This window comes from Bombus huntii, chromosome 1 (genome assembly GCF_024542735.1).
Source record: "Bombus huntii isolate Logan2020A chromosome 1, iyBomHunt1.1, whole genome shotgun sequence".
NCBI classification, from domain to species: domain Eukaryota; kingdom Metazoa; phylum Arthropoda; class Insecta; order Hymenoptera; family Apidae; genus Bombus; species Bombus huntii.
Window position 1 is genome coordinate 2,848,141 of NC_066238.1, and position 23,065 is coordinate 2,871,205.

Below are 23,065 nucleotides of genomic sequence, written 5' to 3' on the forward strand. Positions count from 1 at the left end.
TAAAGAATTGTATTTTAGACTAAAGGTTATAATGATAACTATCCTTTGAATATAATTATATACATTCGCGTACTATATGTATTCTATGCGTCTTTGCACCACTTTACCTTTTTACTCGATCGACTCTTTGGGTTAATTTCTGGCGATTGGTTAAAGAAAGGAAATAGAATCTAAGCGTAAAGAATTGTATTTTAGACTAAAGGTTATAATGATAACTATCCTTTGAATATAATTATATACATTCGCGTATTATATGTATTCTATGCGTCTTTGCACCACCTTACCTTTTTGCTCGATCTATTCTTTGGGTTAATTTCTGGCGATTGGTTAAAGAAAGGAAATAGAATCTAAGCGTAAAGAATTGTGTTTCAGACTAAAGGTTATAATGATAACTATCCTTTGAATATAATTATATACATTCGCGTATTACATGTATTCTATGCGTTTTTGCACCACCAAATTTTCCGCGAAAGCATAAAACGTCACAATCTACCGACGGTAGTCACGCTTCTTGTCAATTAAAAAAATTGTTTCACGAAGTAAATATCGTAGTGGATGTAATTTAAATATTTTTCATACATTGCATATTTTTGCATATTACGTGTATTTTATAAATCCTTGCAGTTTCAGTTTTTCTCGTAAATTTTTTTTTATTTGGTTGTTTACATTCACAATTTGTCCGATTCGGACATTTGGTAGAATTTTTTGGCTGTTTGATTATCACGTGGGTGGCTACCCCCAAGGTGGGTATCATCTTCGTATTTATTAGGTTATATCCTTTATGAGATCTGTTGGGTGTTTCCTTTTTAGTCTTTCTTTCTCGTAAACGGACAAAAATCCAAAGTCTATCGATGACATCGCGCTACTAGTTGATCAACCTGTTTCCTAAATATCGCCGACGATTCGTTCCACGATCGAGTTTGATCTTTCATTTTCATCCTTCCTTCTAAGATCCAAACGAAATGGAACAGCGTGCGTGACCGATGGGGCACGCGCGCGATGTCACATATTCCCGACCTTGCGACTGAAACCTAGTAGAATTCCAAGCGGAATGCAGTAGCAGTGATAACATTTCTGGTTCTCGTATGCGAGGGTGGGGGCGGAGGACTCGTTGCGATTTTTCTGCGGTTCCGCTTCGATTCGATTCCCGTCGACGCCGGGTTTCTTTGTGCGATCGTAAAAACAACTCCTCTCTCTTTTCATTGGCATAGTTATCGATCGATCATCTGGTCGTTATTACGCATAAATACGTTATATATTATATTATGAACATAAATTGCAATTGAAACAGTTTATCCGCTACTGCGTGGACGCGTCGATATTAGCATCGAAGTGTCGTACTTTGCTTGATAATCGCGAACCGCTGATAACGATTTATAAAACGTCCAATATCGATCGTTTAAATATCAAACGACGTTATCGTTATGCAGCGGTTAGCTTTACTCGTACGCGGCCGAGATTCGCGAATGCATGTTTAATACCAGCCACTTATGAATCCCGCCGGCTTACACACCCTCGATAATGAATATTAATATGCCAGGCATTAACAGGCAACGTTAAGTATGCCTAACGGATATTACTTGCGGACGAATACCAACGGATGCGTAATAAAAGATTTTATCCGATTAAAAGCGGTCGATTAAGAAACAAGTCGTTACCTATCACGAGTCTTGAAATCGTTTGGTGGCTGCAAACGCAGGCGTTCGCCGATATGTTTCACATTGTTTCGTACTTTCTGACGTATAGGTTCGTGCAAATGTCTCGATGAATTTGTTTACGAACGAACATAAAGACACACCGAAGTTGTTTCGAATACGCTGTTACTTCTTAAGAAACACGATTGCAGTATACTTGTTATTATCTTTCTTATCGTTCTATCGTTATTCGTCTTATTGTTCCTAACTCTGTTATATGCAACTCTATTAAAAACTTGGCGATACGATTTTTTGTGTCTTTCGGTATGCACATTTACCTCTTCCTCGGCTGTTCTATTTTCCTCGAAGCTTCAATTCCTTTCTCGTCTTCTTCTACAGTTTTCGCAATTGCTTCTGTACCCTTATTTTTGTTCGCATTTCGCTATGACATATTTTAGATTCCTTCTTTCCATCTTCACATATCCTACGTACATGTCTTTTCCTCCACTCCTTTGCATTGCCTTTCATACTTTTTCCATATCTGTACCTCGTTAATAAATTTCTGTGCTTGTTCTTCGCGTCGCCTTTCAACTACCTCGGTAACTGCTCCGTTCGAGACACAGGGCTCGAAAGACGTGGCGGCAAAGATTATTCGCCAGCGGAATGATAAGCTGACAAAGAACATTTGCCACCAAATAAAAGTGTCGATAAAGATAATTTGTCCGTAAGATAAAACGTGGCAAGAATCACTCGCTGATATATGCGACATTTATTATGAAGTGAATCATATACCATGAACCATATAGTGGATGGTGTGAACGTTTCTGAATTGAAAACGGACTAAGTATCAAGCAACTGGCGAAGAACTATTGATGCACGCTGACTCTAAACTATGCAAGATAAGAGTTGTTGATAGGGGAGTAACACGTGAATTAGTTATTTTTTATATATTTTGACCTTGCAAGGATGGTGATCAGTTTAATACGATTGGTAAAATTTCCTCCACAAGTGACCACCTCCGCGTCATCGGTACCCGAGGGTACGAAGCGACCCGTGAAGGTCTGCACGCGAATTCCGTCTAGAAGTTAAAGAGAAGGAAAATCCCAGATAGCTGCCACTGATGGAATAAGTTTTTTTTGGTTTCATAAGCGTATTGGTATTAGGAAAGTCAGAATTTTTTAGCCTTGTAGATATACTAATTATAATGTACTATATATATATAATAAATATAACTCTATATAATATAAATATAACTAATAAATATACTATAATTACCCCAGTATAAAAATTTATACAGATATAAACGTTTCAAACTGTAAATGAATAAATGGATAAAAACATAAATCGCGAACAGGGGATCAGCATGAGAAGAAATTCTGACTTGGTGTATAAAATTTTGTATATAATAAAACGTGCAGGATACCTGTCGCGTAATACGAGAATTAATAAAAAATCTCGATGAAAACTAAAATTAGAAGAATTACAAAGAAGTAAACAGGCATATAGATCTCTATGTAGCACCATATTGACGACATCTACGAAATATATGATTCCTAATATATGATGAATTACTATTTCTTTAGCTTTATAAATTTCTTAGCCTTATAAATGTAAATCCTTACTAGTATATAAATTTATACAGATATAAACGTTTAAAATTGTAAATGAATAAAAGGATAAAGCCATAAATCGCGAACATGGGATCAACACAAGAAGAAATTTTGACTTGGTGTATAAAATTTTGTATACAATAAAACGTGTAGGATATCTGTGCGTAACACGAAAGCTAATAAAAACTCTCGATACAAAATTACATATAAAATTAAAAGAATTACAAAGAAGCAGGCAGATATAAAAATCTCTATGTAGCACCATATTAACGATATTTACGAAATATATGATTCCTAATATATGATGAATTACTATTTCTTTAGCTTTATAAATTTCTTAGCCTTATAAATGTAAATCCTTACTAGTATATAAATTTATACAGATCTAAACGTTTCAAACTGTAAATGAATAAATGGATAAAAACATAAATCGCAAACAGGGGATCAGCATGAGAAGAAATTCTGACTTGGTGTATAAAATTTTGTATATAATAAAACGTGCAGGATACCTGTCGCGTAATACGAGAATTAATCAAAAATCTCGATGAAAACTAAAATTAGAAGAATTACAAAGAAGTAGGCATATAGATCTCTATGTAGCACCATATTGACGATATTTACGAAATATATGATTCTTAATATACAGGGTGGTTGGTAACTGCTGGTACAAGCGGAAAGGGGGTGATTCTACGCGAAAAAAGAAGTCGAAAATATGGAATAAAAATTTTTCGTTCGAGGCTTTGTTTTCGAGAAAATGGACTTTGAATTTTCGCTCGGTACGCGTGCACTTTATCGCGTCTCGTTATAACGGATCTCACTGTAGATCGTTGTCTCGATGGAAAAATTAAAAAAAAGAAAAATTAAAAAAGAATGTTTATTCTATATTTTCGACTTCTTTTTTCGCGTAGAATCACCCCCTTTCCGCTTGTACCACCAGTTATCAATCACCCTGTATAATGAATTACTATTATGAGATCGTTATTAAATACCTAAAGCTTTCTGCTGAGAACTGTATGTACGCGAGCCTCTTATCGAAAGTAATTTACAGGATATAGTATAGTGCACTTATACCCTTCGAATTAAAGTGGCGAACGTGTCGACTTATCGCATTAGCACGCTTTTCGCACGTGCCATTTAAATCAGACATCGTGCGTATATCACGGCTCGATGCGAGTGCATAATTACGCGTCTACGTCAAAGTCGTAGGTTGTTGTTCGTCGTAAGAATAATCGGCCATTTGCCAAACGGGAATCACCGGTCTGCGTTGTTCCGAGCATTTTAATCTTTGATTCGATTGCGTCACGCGTTTACGTATTATACCTACTAGAAAAGTTTTCCCTGAAACTCGATTTTTCTATGTCTCCTAGAATCGAGCGAAAGAAGTCTGCCACTTACACGTGAAAAGAAAGCGTCGTTAAAATGTCGCTGAACGTGCAAATAGTTGCGTTCGACTATTTGCCTATCTGGTGTGGTCGAACACTTAAACTTAAAGATTGCAACGACGGATTTCGTTGTTCCTGAGTAAATTATCGATGAATATTATAAACGGGACAGGCTTAACGAACGGTACTCCGATTAATTACATAACCAGGTGTGGAAATTAAGAGTTGGATACCAAATGGACGAGTTTATTGCCGGCTTAATTACCATAACCGTGCCCCCGAGTTGCGTTTACAGTTCCGACGCGTTCAAGGTTCGTTTCTAGACGATCGATTTGCATTAGTAAACTAATTATCCGGATATTGTATAAGTTATTGCTTGCGTTGCATGATTATGCTACTAATAATATGATTGTAATCTCGTATCGCGTAAAGTGTACACAGTTTAAGTGTATTGGTCGACTACAATTAGCGGCTGAAAAATATCAGAACGAACGCAGAGCGGAACTAGTTGCCGACAAGCAAATAAATTGTATCTTGTGTTAAATCTTACGTATCCTTCAGCTTTTCTTGTATCGACGAAAAAAAGGTTGTTTACGGAGTATCTTTGAAACTCTGCAGGATACTCGTACATTCGTATAAATTTTCATTTCGCTTCGATCGCCCGGTACAATTGCGCTACTTGATGTTTTCTATTTAAATATCTTTTTCATCTTATCAGTTTCTTATCGGCAGAAATACTGTCAAACCAGCGAGCAAACGATCTATTTTACGATATTATTGAAGTGATAAGAAACTAGTAAGGTAACACATTCGCTGCCACATGTGCGACGCTCTGAGATTAGTTTAGATTTAATTTTAGGTTACATAATAAGCCAATGTGTCTAACAGAGGTGCTTCGTTAAAATAGAGATAACGCATCTTAGATAGATAAAAATATATCACGTGACAAAAATAGAAGAAATAAAACGCGATGGGTGGCGTGCTTTTGAGAAACCAGTTTACTTAAAAGGAAAGAGAAATTGAGATATTCGTTAAAAATCTCCGAATTATAAAACTAGATAATATTGCTGAAATGTACAGGAAACTCGTTTGGAATTTGAAAGAAATCGATCGAATCTGATGGAATGAAGTATTTCGAGAATCTGGAGATCCTCTATCGTTAATTATCCTGTAATTGATTACATCTAGATAACATTTCTAACACACGTGCATACCAAAGATTTCGTGAGAGAAAGTTATTAGGAAAGAAGGATCGTATTGGATCGCTAGATAGATACGCAAACCCCTAAACTATCGACTTTGCCTCGTCTATTTCTTGCTAATTTCTTTCTAAAATCGGAAATACGCGACACGCGTTGCAATTTATCCGACGATTTCCCTTTCGTTTTTCCTACCTATGCGACAAGTAGGGCGACCTTAGACGCATTTCCGCGATCCCGCGTGGCAATTAACGTTTGCCGCGAGTTTCGCAGCGCAATGACGAATTTCAAACATCGTTCAACCACCGCACGTTCGAGCCATACTTTTCGAGAAACGCGCAACGAAACGTATCAAACTCTTTACGTGTCTGTGACGCTATATATCGATCAAGGTCTCTCGATCGTTTATACGCGAAAAAAAGACAGAGGAAACTTTTGTACTTTCCTTGGAAGCAATCAGCGTCTCGTTGCATTTATATTCTATAAACACATCGATCGGTGGTAATCCCGAACGTCGTAATGAATCACATTGTAACAAAAAAAAAAAAAGAAAAAAAAACAAAATGTTAGTCAAGTATCGCGAGGAAGAATTTTATCCTCGCGAAACTATGCCATTTAATTGCAGCGTGTTTCCTCTTAGGATGCCCTGCTGGAGTTCCCTTATTTTTTGTTTTCTCTCCTACAAGGAAAGTCTGTGGTAAAACGATTCGAGCAATAATGGACGTCACTGACACGACGATAGGTATCGATGATAAGGAAAATAACGGAGAATCGGGCCTCGTTACTTCGCTTTAATAGGAAACAGGATCATTGCGACAGTGATACGATGACTGTTGCTGCGCAACCGGGGCAGATTATATATTTGAATACACGTGTATACGTGTACATGAGAATATGTTTGCGGCGAGAAATTGCAGTCGCGAGATACGCCTGAACTTTTCGACGTGTTATTTATTTAACCGTGTTCACAAATGCCCGAGACTAATTGAAAATTGTTGGAATTACCTGGAAATGTTTAGAACACGGGAGGAATAGTCGTTAAGAACTATAACCAGAATTATTAGCTTCGGGACGTTTCCATACAAGTTGGCGAGTGGCCACATGGAAATTTTTACAATCGTCCGTATGGAAACGGAGTAGTAGAAGGTCTTACATACACTGTATTCGCTAATGGTACTTTTCAAGCTTCATTTACTTTGTAAATCATTAATATGTACGTTAAGTAAGACGTTACGAGTTGAATTTTATTTGAAAAGATATTTTAAAAATGAGCATCGCGCGTGTTTTACTCGTTACGTGTGGACAGCTCGAGGATACTGACATATAATAAAATACGTATATGTATTATCTTATGTTAATAATCATCGTACGACTGTGAATGGCACAATTCTTGCGTTGAAACGTCACATAAACGTACATGTGACATATTGGTGTTAGGCGCGCCGTAAATATTTTTATCTAAGAATTTTCTACCATCTATCCCAGACTTCTAATATTGAAACGTCTCGAATAATAAATATCTCGATAGTATGCGCGTTGTATTTCGTAAAGTCACAAGGTGTGCGTAATAAGTGAAAACACCGAAGTAATTAACATTTCTCGTTGAGAATCGTTTGCCACGATTTTCTCGTCGTTTCGTTATTATTCGTTCGAACATGTCGATACTCTGTACATTTTGACATACGTGACACGTTCTTGTTAACGAATCTCTTCATTCGCGAGGAACGTCGATGATCTCAGTCGTATTTTTACGCAGATTTTTATGTTCCATCGATGCAGACAAGATTCGTGCAACGAAGAGAAGATGAATATTAAGTTTTCAAAGAGTAACGTTACCGAGTTCAATGTTAATTCTCACCATAATTTCTTAACAGCGTTTTATCAGAATTGAAATACGCGTGAAACAATAGGAGGGCCGCTGCTGTAAACGTTCTATTGCATGGGCAAACAAATAGGAAGCGAAAAGATTGTAATAACGTATACTTTATAACTCGACACGTTGTATAAACTTAACAAATTGACGTTCGTATGATAGTGCGATAAAACATAAGAACACGAGAAGTGGCTATCAAAATCAGAATATAACGTAAACGATTCTGCGATTGCTTTGAACGGTATACCTGTTGAAAGAACACGAATTACACCCGTAAGCCAGAACTTCCCTGACAGGATCTTTCAGATTTTAGATCCCATACTTTAATAAACTCGAGAAATTATAGGAAAGTGATAAGACGTCGGAAGCAGCAGGTTACTTTGTCACGTTAGGTACTTTGCAAAATTTTCAAAGGGAAAATAATTTACGATCCATCGTGTCATCTCGCAGCTATAAATAAATTTATAAATAGAAGTAAGTCGTTTCCTTCTTAAACTGAGAAAACGTAAAATAAAGTGGATCGATTCGTTGTTCGAGAGGTTGAATTGTGCGAGACTTTCAAATCTCAAACATAGAGGAGCATTGTTCCTTGAATATTGTTCCGTGTACCGGGATCGTGGAATACCTCGTTCACGCGTTCTCCTCCCATTGACGCAAGATTTATCTAATGGAAAAGAGGAAAAGAAAAAAGAGGGAGAGAAAAAGACAGCGATAGAAAAATGAAAAAATAGGTACGTAGGCGCGTATGTACGAATCGAACGTGCAGACCGGTTTATGGGACTCGGTAATTCGAGAACCGCTGGATTACGCGTCTTGTTGCCCTGACGCAGAGCAAGTGCCACTCCGTTTCCGTGCTCTTAGAGCGGCCTTGATGCATGAAAGTAAGATCTCGTCTCATTTAGAACACCACGACGATAGAATCAAGGCGCGTATGATCGCCGTATATGTATGCGCGGTATCGTTGAGATCTATGCAATTTTATATTCTTAATGATCCTATTGCTATATAATGTATGGATCTTTAACGTTAGATAAGAAGAAGGCCACTCCGAAACTTCCGGCTTGTCGTTCTTCTAAAAATCTAAAATCGATTCAAAACGAAAACAGAGAGAACAAAATCCTAGTGGCTTCGTTGCACCATTTACGCTAATACGCGCAAGTTTATGATTCAGATAAGCAACTTGCTTATGATGCTTGCTTAAAATGTTTCGTTTTGCGGTTAGCGATATGGAAGAGAGCGTGTGACAACTGTCAAGTTTCGATCACGGCGTTTCCTTGCAGGTTTCACCGAGAATCGGAATTCCCAGAATCACGTCACCGTGGAACAGGTGTTTAACGTAATACAACGATACGATACTGTTCGATCGACGATCCGGATCGAGCGTGATTAACGTGTCGGCATAGTAAATCGATCGTGTGTTGTGATCGAACGACGCGACGGTGTGACTCGCGCACGACCGTCCGCTGCACAGGAAATCCAAGCAACTGGTCCTCTTTATCTTTCTCTCTCTATTCTACTCTTTCTACCGGCTGACCAGATCTCTTCGCTTACGGGGAATTCATGACGCGAATGGGACGAACAACCGTAGAGAATTCGCGACTGGGAGTTCCCAAATGCTTGAACCTCTTATGACTCGTGACGTGTCAATGACGTCGATCGCGCCGGTCACACGGAAACGACCATGGAAAATTTCCTACTTGTTTCGAAGAAATGACATTTCGCAGAGAATATCCCAGCGCGTGCTATTTATAAAGTCGCTTTGCAGAGATTACTTTCCTGTTAATAGCCACGTTAATAGCGCCGTTAATAACACCCATGCAGGCTAATTATCCATCCGATTATTCAGCAATTACACATCGTTTACAACAAAATCTTTATCCTATATCAGGTGTTTGAAAAATCCGCGAGAAACATCGCGATCTTATTTCTCGTGACTCACAAGACTCGAGACTCGACGAGAAACTTGTCTCGAGTTCTTTCTAAAAAATCATAGGTCGTTCCATCGAACACGAGCAGAGATAATTGTGTAAAAAGCCTCCGATGATTTGTCCATCGATGATTAACGATGGCAGAGAGAACGTTGCGTAGAAAAAATCACGCAATTGTCGCGGGATTAAATCCGATGGATCGACAACAGAACGTGTCTTAGGGGTTAGCTTTGATAGCAAAAGAACGAAGAGGAAGGGGAATGACGGTCGAACCACTTCGTGGTGTTCGAAAAGCTGGTCTGCGCGATCGGTGGAAGCGGCGATGCTGGCAATGCGAGGACGCGGTGGTGGTGGTGGCGGCGGTGCTAGACCACCCGAAACGAGGGGTGGGGTGGGGGCACCCCTGACCCCGGCATTAGCCGGCGGTGAAGGGAGGCAACGTTTATATGCGGCAGCAATCCGCCCCGTAGGCGCATTCGCTCGTACGCTTCATCGAAAGCGGACTAAGACGAGAGAAACCCGTTGTTTTAACGTCACAGCGTCGTCGTCGTTGTTGTTGTCGTCGTTGCCGTCGAGTCAAATCAGACGAATCGAATCGAACCGAAGCCAAAAGGGAGAAGAAGTTGCAAGAAGCAAAAAAGAAAAAAAAAAAAAAGAAAAGACAGGAAAGTTAGAGAGAAATCTCTTGCATCCAGAGAAGTTGCAGTGCGAAGCCGGTAGCCAGTTAGCCGACCGAGTTATTCAGCTCTTTTTGGAAAAGAATAAACCATCGAGAAGAAGATTTCTTCGGTGGTCCGTGACTGCCTGTACGAAAAATAAATCATTGTTATCCCGGTGATCCATCGACTTCGTTCGATCAGACGGCAGTGAAAAGCTGCAGGTGTCGAGTAGCCGATCTTTGGGCTTGAAGAGTTTTCATTACGAAGAACGACACGGCGAATATGATGGCTGTCGCAGCAGCGCAGAAGAACCGCGAAATGTTTGCTATCAAGAAGTCTTACAGTATCGAGGTGAGTAGTTTGGTATTTAGAGTTTGAGATTGTGTTAGGCAATATTGGCACACGAATTTTAAACGAGTCCTGATCACGCGTAAATGTTTTTCACGATACGGTTCAAAAGTCGTTAAGACGAACGATTATGTCAGGGTAAACGCGCAGTCGAGTGTTAAACGGAGTCGAATAGGATCGCGGGAAAGCGCGGGAACTTTGCCGCACGTTTAAACTGCCACGATTCTCGCGCGTTGTACCGTAATTGCGAATACTCCGCTCCTCGTTCGCTCGTTTCGCCTCTCCTGTTTCTTACAGTTAATGCAACGCACGACGAGTTTCCATCGACGATCCCTCGCTATTTTCGAGAACTTGACTCTTTGTAAATTTCGTCGTTCGTTCGTTTTATCTCGACGAAACTCGTAAAAATTGAAACGAAACGTCTTCCAACGCGTATTTCATTTAGTGACTCGAGATATTCGGAACTTTCTTACGGAAGAATCCTCTTTCATCTTTGCCTACGTGACTTTCATGATAAACGTCTGGTATATTTCGTAACAGATAAAAAAATAAACGAAAACCTATGTTCGTGTAAGCGCATGCATACACACACGTATACGAACGCGACGCTCTTCGTCCGACCAAACAGCGCGAGTGAAATTCTCAAACTGGAAACGAAAAGGAGGCCCAAAAGTCTAGAGAAAGTACACGTGATCGATTACTGCGATGATCGAGCGGTAATCGATGATCTGGTTATTCAAAATTCGTTGCATTCTATTCTATTCGGAGAACCGGAAGATCGTTATCGTTGCTATCGTCTTTTCCTACGAGCCGGACGTTCCGACGCGAGACGAAACTATTACGATACACTGATTCATCGTCGTCGCAGATCAATCGCGGAAGTTTCGAATTAAGAATCACGCTGCGAGAGGAAAGAGGGGAAGACGTTGAAACACAAGTGAAAACGACGTAAGATCAGAAATCGACGAGAGTCACGAACAGCCAGTGTGCTTCGATCTTTCACTTTTCCATAGACCCGCCGATGAAACAAATACGTACACGCGTGCACACGCTTTTCCCCTCGATCATTCAGTTTCCATGGAAGAATTTTATACGTGTGGCATCATTTACATCGATCGGCAGAAATTACAGTGGCGACAGAAATGATCTATGCATCGTTTTATTTATTACGCCATTTACACATTGATCAACTAAGTTCGAGCGTATGAAGCTTCGTGTATGGTTCGACGGTACTTTGATATGACCATAAAAATTTATTTGCAAGATGACGCTTCGTTGGAAAAAAAAGGATACGTACAAAGACTTTTCGTAACCGCTGTATATCGTACAAGCAATCGTTGCTCGATTGTGTTGCACGTTAAATCGTTTGAACGAGACGATAAATCGTGTTGCACCGGTTCTATAATTACGACTTCGTCTCACGCGGTTCTTTAACGAACGCGTAATTCCGCCGATTCCGCTTCGGAACGTCGTCAGGAAATCGCGTGCTCGCAAAGTTCGCGCAAAGTAATGGCGCGTTACATTAGAACAGTCGCGCAATAACGACTTTCGATCGGAGCCTCTTCTCGAGGCCGTGATTCTTTTTTCCATTCATAACAGTTACGGGAGCTCCGCCTCGGAACAGGTCATCCGAGAATTAGAATCACAAGGACGCGTCCCTGTGCATTTTCTTCGCGCGCTTTTTTCTTTTTTCGAATCGCACGGTAACAAGGCTTAATTGGCATCGCGACAAGGTCTGCGGCAAACTTTTTCATTCATACGTGTGCTTCATCATCAAGACGTCTGCCGTCAATTGTGATTTATTAGTTGCACGCACTGTCTTCTTCTAACGTTGCGTTCTGTTTTCGCAATCCTTCGGCTTTCGCATATTTTTCTTCCTTTTTGAAGGCTCGAATCCTCCGAGTCCATCGTTTCATCGTTTGATTCGACGCTTCATCGATCAGCGATTCTTTGTTCGTTGTAAATAGAAAAATTCGAGCCGCGTTGCAGCTATATCGATCAACCATGAATCGAACCTTCTTCTTTCCTTTACTTTGCTATTCGCGATATTTCGTTTCTATGCTTGCTGTAAAATAGCAATTTGAAATTAAACTAGCAAATTAAAAATAAGAATATCGTACTAAAGTAACAATATCGAATCGTTACATCGTTCCGAGTTTTCCTGTTTCCAAGGAGCTTAACAATCGCTAATGAGTAACGCGTTGAGTAAACTAATAAAATGATGGATTTCAAAGCGTCGGACGTAGAGGAAGACGAGGAAAGAACAAAGAAAAATAAACACAAGACGCGAATAAATTACGGAAAAAATGCAGTCGATCGGTTTAACTTCCGAGAAGCTGGTTTAGCGATCGTCGAACTATCGAGAATGAAAAACTGAACTTTTTAATCGTACGACGTGAAATTCCTCGGTTCCGAATTTCACCAGCAAAGACACACAGTTGGCCCCGTGTTTGACTCGTCAACATTAATCCCTTACTTTCTCCGTGCAACTTTACGAGCTTGAACGCTTCTGCGCTAACCCGTGTCGATATGCGAACAAGCAGTTAGGCAAACAGTTGGGTCCACTATCTGACGAAATTTTGGAAATCACGGTATCATGCATTTTCGTTATACAAGAATTTCATGAAGGTTTCGAAATCCTAACGGCATAAGAAACTTACGTTTTACTGGCCAATTGCATCTGTTGGTATACAATGAAACGTTGCATACGTAAGCATATTTACGTATGCACCGTTGACGACAATGGGAAACAGCCACGACGACTCTGACTCACTGAAACGGAACTCTCGCACACGCCGGATCTAGTTACCAGATTGGATCCAGAATCCGCTATTCGCGCGCTCGTTCGATCGTTATCGATCGTGTTCGCGTCATTCTAACGGAGGGGTGAAAAATGACACGGCCTTCGTTGCGTTTCCTATTAAAACATTTCCAACGGCTATTTCATCGCCTATTACGTAGTCTCTGCGAGCTATAGCTTATTCATTTTTCGCTATTATTCATCTTCTTATAGACCGTAACGAATATTCGGAAATTAATCGATCGGCTAATAAAAAAAGAAAAAAAAATGGAAGAAAATGGAAATGTTTAAAAAATAGAGTGAATCAGTTTGGCATTATCTTTCGAGTTGTTTAAATTTAACTGCTGATTTGATACGTTGCGAAATATGTAACATGAAAAATCATTTCTTCGTCTTTCGACAGTGAGAGTAATATTCTGCTGGAACGTACAGATTCGTACATAAAAATTTCATAATTTTTGTAAATGAATTTAACGCATCCCTCGTTCGCATCGATTTCTCGACGATGGTCGAATTTCTCGCATCGTCGATCGTTCGATCCGATCAATCTCAGTGGACTAATTAAATCGGTCAATTACGTGCATTAGCTAACAAGCTAGCTGTTGATCGACGCGCATACCGATCGATTTATTACAAAATCTCGTAATTAGTCATGTACACCCTCGATGAGTGACAGAAAAGTTAGCCGACCGCGCGGCAACATCGTATAATTGTATCGCGTTGCAAAATCGATCGACCTCGGCTCCCGCATGATAATTACGAATATGTCATATAAATATGAGAACGAAGTGATTGTAAGTCCAATGGTTACCGAGAGCCGCGGAGAGGCCCTGAACGCTGTTTTAAACTCCGTTATTCGCCTTTGGAGGCTCGTCACGCGTGCGACAACGCCTCTGATCGCTCTCATCGACGACATCCACGATCAATCGAGATACGTTTACGTGCATATGCATACATACATACGTACACACACGTGTAACAGACAGCGTGTATTAATGCCCGCTCGTTCATCTATTATGCTAATCGTTCTATTTAAATGTCTTGTTTTGCCCATTTCAATCATCGAGTCCGATTCCTGTTTGAAAAAAATCATGCTAATGCATCAAATGAATTATGCATATTGATCGCGTAACAATCCGTGGTGGTTGTCGTCCTGCAACGTTTTTCCATGTTTTTTTTTCTTTCTTCTCCTATTCGATTTATTTTTTACGCAATCGAAAACCTGTTTGTCCGAATCCCAATGATATTTACACGAATCTCTGCCTCTTGTTTATGCGATCGATTCGACGTGAAAACGAGTGCCTCCCTTTCTAAAAGGTTGCAATTGCCCGTTCAGGGAATTTCTTTGCTAAACCCTCGATCATTCATCCTCTTGATTATCACTCGAAATAACCGTGACTTTATCGAAATGAATATAATTTCGAATTTGCACGGTCGGCCAACGTCGAAGAACTCGTTTCGTTGTTTAGCCGGTAACTACATTTCTATAATGCATAATAGGTGTTACGTGGACGAGTCCGTGTAAAGTAACTAATAGCTCTAAGCTGGTATGAAATGGCGAAATAATGATCGACCTTGGATGCATTTGTTATGCATCATTACGCGGCTGTATCGGCAAAAAACGCCAGTACTATGCGAATATCTCAATCAATCGCGAAACTCGTCGTTGGTTTCGCTTGAAACGTCGATTGAGTTTCTTGATTCGATCGACGTGCCATAAACTTCCTACGAGATTCGCAATTAATTTAAATCAGAGAAGATCGAGCAAACAAATAATAATACAAATAACGATACAAATAAATTAAGATCGTGGAATATTCGATCTATTACGCGATTTTCCACTGTTTCGCTCGATCCTACGATTTTACCTCGTTCATTTACTTCGTTCTTTTCTTCTCTTGTCAAATTCACTTACAAGATATACTGTACGCGTGAAACGAAAAATAATCTATATCAGAAAATGGCTGGAATAGAACTTTACGAACGAATATGAGTCACGATCGGGATAATTAACCATGTGGCACTGACTGAACGCGTGTACTGACTTTACCTGACCGGTAAACGATCATATTGGTCAAAGTCGGTCGCATTTTTTTCATTAAACCAAACGAGACAATATTTTTAAATCGGTTAATCATCGCGTGACGCATCTGTCCGATAGAGTCATCGGTCATTTATCCGATCCATCGTCGAAGTACTTGGCCCAGTTCGCGCGATGTGTTGGTAAGGGATTACTACATGTTTTCTGTAAACCGTGCCAACCGCTTTGTACGCTTGAAAAATAAAACTGGGTGCCACCTTGCGTGTGCCATTCGTGAAAAACGATCGTTCTGAATTTGAACGACGCTGTTGCATCTGGCTTTGCAACGTCTAAGAATTTCTAACGAGCTTCTCGATAGGTCGATTCTCGATATTCCATTAAATCTCGTTAAATCGTCTTTTTATCCTTCTTCTCTTTTTCTAGCAAAGTTCTACCAACTCTTCGTAGTACCGACAAAGAATTCTCTTTTCCAACTTCCTTTCGCCTGTAACAATAAGAAAATCGAATCGCAAGTATTAGTCGACGCGCGATCCTCTTTGAGGGCGCGAAACGCTTTGTGTCCTCTGTCCCAGGATTCGATCCTAATTTCCGATCCTTCAACGGCAGCCGGATGACCGCTGTGCGCGCTAATTTCCGCGTCTTCGAATCTTTATCAGAATTACCAACCGTGGTATCCGCTCTTTGAACGTCAGGTAAACTTTGATTCGTCGCGAACAGGCAGTTGGAGGCATCGAGATTTCACTTACCGATAGGATATCCGCCGTTTAAAAATGTAATTTAATCGCGATGCATAGGCTGCGGATATCCACGTAAATTCATACTCTTTCGAATAGAATTGAAGAACTGGAATCTAAAGAGAGATTTCACTAATGAAATATTACGACGAATATCGTATTTCGGATACTTGCTACGTTTTTCCATTTTCCGCATTTTTCTAGCTTTAACATATCGTGCATTAAATTAATTTAACACTCGTCGGTTTAGAATTGCTTATTTAAGAAGCAAGAGATTGTTATGGTAGATATCGTAAAATAATTATTGTTTATTATTTTTATTTCAAATTTTTAGAACTCATCGTCGATGGTCTTTACTTATATCACTTGATGATAATTATTCATCCTTTGTGAGTCCTTAGATTATTAAAATATACAGTTGTTAACTGTCAAATTATCGATTCTCTACGATGTGACACACGGCTCGCTCTCGTATATATGTACAGTATGCGATCAGTTAAATTTTCTATAAATGCACATAAGTAATGTACCTTCTATGCTATGACACTGTTATAAGATACTCTCGATTAAATATCGAAATATCATTTTGTTTATTTAGAACGGTTATCCAGCGAGACGGCGATCTCTCGTGGACGATGCTCGCTTTGAAACTTTGGTTGTCAAGCAAACGAAGCAGAGCGTTCTTGAAGAAGCGCGTCAACGAGCAAATGGTAAGTAACAGTCTGTTACTTTTAACATAATTTTTGTACAGCTTAAGCAAACGAGCATGATCTTTCTTAAATTTTCGTATTGTTCGATGTTGCATTGCGTAATCGATGTTAAGATTATTTTTCGAATAGCATTTTTTACTTCGTATTGCGGCGAATATTTTTGATATTACTTGATCTCAACTTGTTTCGTAACAGTATCGGTGTTGCACGATAATTTTATTTGCTGTTGAACTCGATAGGCGAAGAGACTATCTGCCCAGATACGGAACGTTACGCTTCGTCGAGCGACGATGAACAGGTGGAAACGTTGGCTTGTGCTGCTAAGGACGGAGGTTTGTATTTATGAACTTTTCTACGAATGTCCTCTGGACGAGCAAAAATTTCGATGCTTCGAGTTCCCTTTTTATCATCCAATTTGTTCGTATCCAAGAGAAACACAATTACGAAGTGTCGATAGATGTAGCATGTTGCATGAGCACGCAATTATTTCTGACTTGCAGAAGCCAAAGCTGAGGTTTCGTCGGACAGCGATATTGGCAAACCAGAGGATTACGACAATGGTAAGTGTATGCAACATGTTTTTCGTCAGATCGCAGATAAAGGACTTTTAACGCGTCAAGGATACTTCTTACGAAATTAACTCTGAAACACACTCTGAAACGTAATTAGAGCTTGGGAAAATTTCATTCCAGATAAAGATAAAAGATAAGAATCTAAAATAACGATTCATTTAATTACTTCGTAAATTTCTTTGGTAGAGTACGAGTAATCGGATGAATCGTTTGATCCATGCTACGAGTAATCGAAATATAATAATTTCAAATAATCTGGTATTTAATATAAATAAATGTAACAAGAAAAAATATGTCGTTCAAAGTTCGAAGCATATCGTCCGCTTCATAAGGAATCGGAAAGACGTAAAATTCTGGAAGATGCGATCGTTATTAGACTGCACGAAGCGAATAGGGTAAATGGGGAGTGAAGCAGCTTCTATTGTAAATGGCATGTACCTGACCAAAGAGAGTTGAACCAAGCGCTTTCCGACACTTGGCTGAATTACGGGGGCGACCTTTTACCGCCTTTTCCCGACCATTTCTCTTTTCGAATCCGCTTTGTGCATTTAGAATCGTATTAGCCGGGGACCCCTTTCTCCCGTTTCTGAAACGCCTCCGTGCGTCTACGATAAATGTATAACAGAGTTATTTCTTTTTTACCGTCTCCATCTTTGCTCGGCCGAGTCCCGGCACGTTCGTGGGCGACAATAAGAGCTACTTTATTCTGTCCCTATTCCCCACCTCGCCAGCTGCACCGTAACCCATATAAAAGTGGGAGACATTTCGCGGAAATGGACTTTGAATTGCCAGATTATTACACAGTCCAGAGGAAATCACTTAGCGCCTCGAAATATCGCGTAAGAGTCTCGAAGGAAGAACGTTCAGTCTGAAATTTGATAACGCGAAAGCTCTCTTATTTACTTCGACGTATGCCTGTAGTTTCAAGAATTTTGTTTCCAAGAAAGAAACGTCTGCCTTTCTTATGGTTTTTGCCCTGGAATTTGATAAAAAGGTTCAGCTCTCCTACTCGGTTAAGTGTTTCTACCATCTTAGGAATTCTGTTTGATGAGAGCGATTTATGGTTTTCCTTAGACGTTGGATTAACAGAAGAGGAAGTGGTACTCGCGAAGACGATAGCGGAATGCCCCGAAAGCGAGCACACCGTGCAAAAGGCAGCGCTCGTTTTGCGTTTGAGAGAAGGTATAGGCTCCTTGGCTAGAATCCTCAAGACGATCGAGAATTTCAAGGGAACGGTGACCCACGTTGAGACACGACCATCGAAGAAGGAAGGACTCCAATTCGATGTTCTCGTGAAGATCGACATGACCAGGCAGTGTTTGCTGCAATTAATCAGGAACCTTCGTCAGAGTTCCGCGTTAGACGGCGTTACTCTGCTCGGGGACAATTCTGTCAGCATCAAAGATCCCTGGTTCCCGAGACACGCGTCCGAGCTCGACAACTGTAATCACTTGATGACCAAATACGAACCTGACCTTGACATGAACCATCCTGGATTCGCTGACAAGGAGTATCGTGCTCGCAGGAAGGTCATTGCGGAGATCGCTTTCGCGTACAAGTATGGTGACCCTATACCTAACATCCCTTATACCGAAACGGAGAACGAGACCTGGTCGCGTGTGTTCAACACGATCGTCGACCTGGTACCGAAACACGCTTGCGTGGAATATCGAAGAACCTTCAGGAAGCTGCAAGAAGAAAAGATCTTCGAATCGCATCGCATACCTCAGCTGCAGGAAGTCAGCGAATTCTTGAAGAAGAACACTGGATTTACTTTGAGACCTGCGGCTGGATTGCTCACGGCCAGGGACTTTTTATCCAGCCTTGCATTCAGGGTCTTCCAGAGCACTCAATACATTCGTCATATCAAGACTCCTTACCACACCCCGGAACCGTAAGTGTCTCTCTTTAGGATTTTTACACGTATTATATCTTCCCGAATTTGTATCGTCAATTTTTTGAAGCATTTTAAGGCACGAGTTTGTTTGTACGTTCGTCTCGTTGTACTTTTTCTCCTTGCCTTATTCTCAATTTTGGTTTTCGCATTTTTAAGTTTACACGAGGAAGATTTTTTTCGTACGAAAGTACGCGAGAGCAATCGATACTGCGTTATGACGAGAGCGACATCCTGTTACACAGGGAACGATGATAATAGAATTACCGTACCTCTCTAAGCTCGTAATGGAGCTCTAATTGGCTTTTAACGACACGATGGCGTTGATAACTTAGTTTCACTGTTGCGAACTTGTTTCTCCACTGAAACGGTTCCCGCGTTCGTTATAATTTTCGATTTCCGTCCAAGTATATCGTGTGCATTGTCGTAAGAGAAATTCTAATCGACCACATCTTATTCCGTCCGTTCGACCATTCTTCCCTAAATCTTTGCACAAATTTCAAAAATATTCTTTCCTCTCGTCCGTGTCATTATTTTCATCCTCGTGGCGCATTTTCCATAATTGTAATATCGTGGAGTTCGTGGAACGTTCATAGACACCTCTCGTAGATACATCGACTCTACTTGAACGTGAAATTTTAAATAATGAGATTATGCATCGTAATTAGTCGAGAGATGAAAGCCTATCCTCCATTTAGTTGCGAGAGAACTTTCACCGCCGTACTTTGTCCTCGTTCTCTTACTCGCTCATCGGTACTCGGTTAATTACCTTCGACACGAATAAGCGAAATGAAAGCAATAACGTCACCGATATCGTCAAGACGTCTAATTGGAACGATTTTGTTAATTCTCTTTTACTTTGCAGAGATTGCATCCACGAGCTTTTGGGTCATATGCCGTTGCTAGCCGATCCAAGCTTCGCTCAATTCTCTCAAGAAATCGGACTTGCCTCGCTCGGAGCCTCCGACGAAGAAATCGAAAAATTATCCACGATTTACTGGTTCACCGTTGAATTTGGTCTTTGCAAGGAAGGTTCCGAGGTGAAAGCTTATGGCGCTGGTCTTCTGTCTGCTTATGGAGAACTTCTTCACGCATTGAGCGACAAATGCGAGCACAGATCCTTCGATCCTAAGACCACCGCCGTTCAGAAGTATCAAGATCAAGAATATCAACCGATCTATTACGTGGCGGAAAGCTTCGAGGACGCCAAAGAGAAATTCCGTCGTTGGGTAAGTGTCGATCGATGCTAGAGACTTGAACGCGTGGTAGTAACGCGTATCTCAGCTATATATTGTATATATATGTGTGTATTGAGAGTGTTGGTTTCATGCTCAGTGTCGTAAATGGTATTACTATTTTTACTGATTAAATATAAATTCTTTCGCAGGCGACTTTCGTCGAGCCTCGATTGAAACTTGGATTTGACGTTATAAATTAAAGAAACAATTTTCTATCACGGTGATTCACGAACTATGATCTTTGATATTTTCGTTTTAGGTGTCCACCATGAGCCGACCCTTCGAGGTGAGGTACGATCCGCACACGCAACGCGTCGAAGTGTTGGACAGCGTGGATAGGTTGGAAAATATGGTGTCTCAGCTGAACACGGAAATGACTCATCTCACAAACGCTATCAACAAGCTGAAGAAATCCTTCGCGTAAAGACGAAGGGGTCTATGCCCGTGTAACAGGATACGATTATTTCGCGGATCATCGAGCTTCTCTCAATCTTTCACTGTCTGTTTTTTTCTTTTTTTTTTCTTTTTGGAAAAAGTCGCAGCTTTTCAGCCAGTTCGAAATTTGCTCGTTTAAGTTGCGAATCCTATTCTCGTTGTTGAGAATCGTTTCCAGCGGAATGTACATAGAAGTGTCGTAATTTCTCTTTGTCTTTTTTCTTTTCGTTTCTATTGGAAGGACGTCGAGATCTCATTGACCTGGTGGTCTACGTCACGTCATTCGCATCATTGTTCGTCGTTCGCATTAAATCGTTCTCACTCTATGTATAAAGTCGTCCATCCGCGTAGTTGAATACACGTGCGCGTATCCAGGTCGTTCGAAGCGTGGACTAGGTATTTATGCACTCGTCGAACAAACGGATCACTCGTGTCCTACGTAACGCGAGTGTTCGATAATCTTGTCGCGCTTCTCGTCTTATTTATCGAATTTGCGTTCTACGTCGTTCACGGGCCTAACGTTCTTACAAAAAAGTATTATTAGCGGATCTCTGTGTTTGTCAAAAACGGACCGAATTTGATACGCTTTGAACGTTCCACGCGTACATATTTCGTTATACGATATTCCTTATTTCGTTCCGATACACGTATTGTATTGTATTGTATTGTATTTTACTCTACTGTATTACAAATTATTATTATTATTATTATTATTATTAATTATTATATTAGTCGCAGAGTATTGCGTTGTCGCGTTTGAATTTGCTTCCTTCACCGCGACAGTACATGATCAACGTGTCGTCGTCACTTGGATCAACTTTATTTCGAGACGACCAGTATTATAAAACAACGTAGATTCTTTATTTTAGATAGAGTTATTAACGAACATGTACCACATCTTGGGAAACATGCTTGCTCTCTACCGGTAAACAGTTAACGATCCTTCGTATCAGATCGTATAGATTTAACGCGAAACCTTAGTTAATACAATAGGTTCAAGGATTTCTTTTATTTTTCCAGTCGGATTATAGGTTTCGAGAAGAGAAAAATGAGAGAATAGCATCGTTTCTCGAGAAACTAGTTACTATTCACGAACACAACTTCAATAACGAAGTCACGGATCAGTGTTGCATTAGAGACGCACTATGTAGCGTGTAGTGCGAGCACTTGCTTGCGCACCTTGCACAGTTTCCCGTCGCTAACTCGTACCAAATACTTTTCCGCGTTCGTATCGATGCGCACGTCACTCTCGCGCTTGCTAAGCTGTAGAAAACTATTGGCGTGTCCGCTAGATTTCCTTTGTATTATATTGTAAAGTATTCAGAGCATAATAAAAGTATAAAATACGAATCTAAGAAATTATTTTCGTTCACGAATTCCGGATAATCGTTACATATTATCGATTTACTATTATTTTCTTCTTCGATAATATCGTTCCTTCTATTCTGATCCTTTCTTACTTACCATTTTTAAAAGATAACGGAAGAGATAAAACGCGAGAAACTCCAGGAATTACGTGTGCGTTTCTACTTATTTGAGGCAAAATTAGTACTCGTTCGACGATCGTTGTCTCGTGAAGAGTTAAATCATCGCTTGTCTTATTACGTGCTGGCATGTCGCTTTTGGTTTGCTTCGCTGCGTCGCATGACGCATCGATCTGTCGTACCACACCGTAGCATATCTCAGCCCTTAATGTAATTTTCAGATCAACAACATAGTACGAGTTTGTTTTACCGATAATACGACGCGTCAAGTGTATTCGCTTCTCGCTAATGTGACATTACCCCAATTTTCTTTTCATTCGATCCAAGTCATTGGAAGATAAGTGTCTCATATAAGTTTCTTAGATCATAAGTTTTACATGGCGTTACACGAGGAAAGAAAGGAGAAAATTACGCTGAATAACCAACGTGTGAATATTATACGCTTTAATTCGATGTAAAAGCTACTTACGTTTCGTTACTTACGTTACGTATGTGTCTGTTATAGCCGTGCCGATTCTACTTAC

General features: G+C 40.2%; 1 protein-coding gene across 2 annotated transcripts; it reads left to right on the forward strand.

Moving 5' to 3' along the window:
• Window positions 1-10,084: 10,084 nt before the first annotated feature.
• Window positions 10,085-22,407, forward strand: LOC126871895 (tyrosine 3-monooxygenase). 2 transcript variants are annotated; one of them, XM_050631227.1, is made up of 7 exons: window positions 10,085-10,636; window positions 16,807-16,918; window positions 17,158-17,250; window positions 17,419-17,478; window positions 18,565-19,384; window positions 20,250-20,613; window positions 20,882-22,407. In XM_050631227.1, exons 1-7 carry the CDS (start codon window positions 10,568-10,570, stop codon window positions 21,044-21,046), a joined length of 1,683 nt encoding a protein of 560 aa, XP_050487184.1. In that variant the 5' UTR covers window positions 10,085-10,567; the 3' UTR covers window positions 21,047-22,407. The 2 variants fall into 2 exon arrangements, with proteins under 2 accessions (XP_050487184.1, XP_050487192.1); XM_050631235.1 differs by lacking the exons at window positions 17,158-17,250; window positions 17,419-17,478 and having other exon boundaries at window positions 10,086-10,636.
• Window positions 22,408-23,065: the final 658 nt, after the last annotated feature.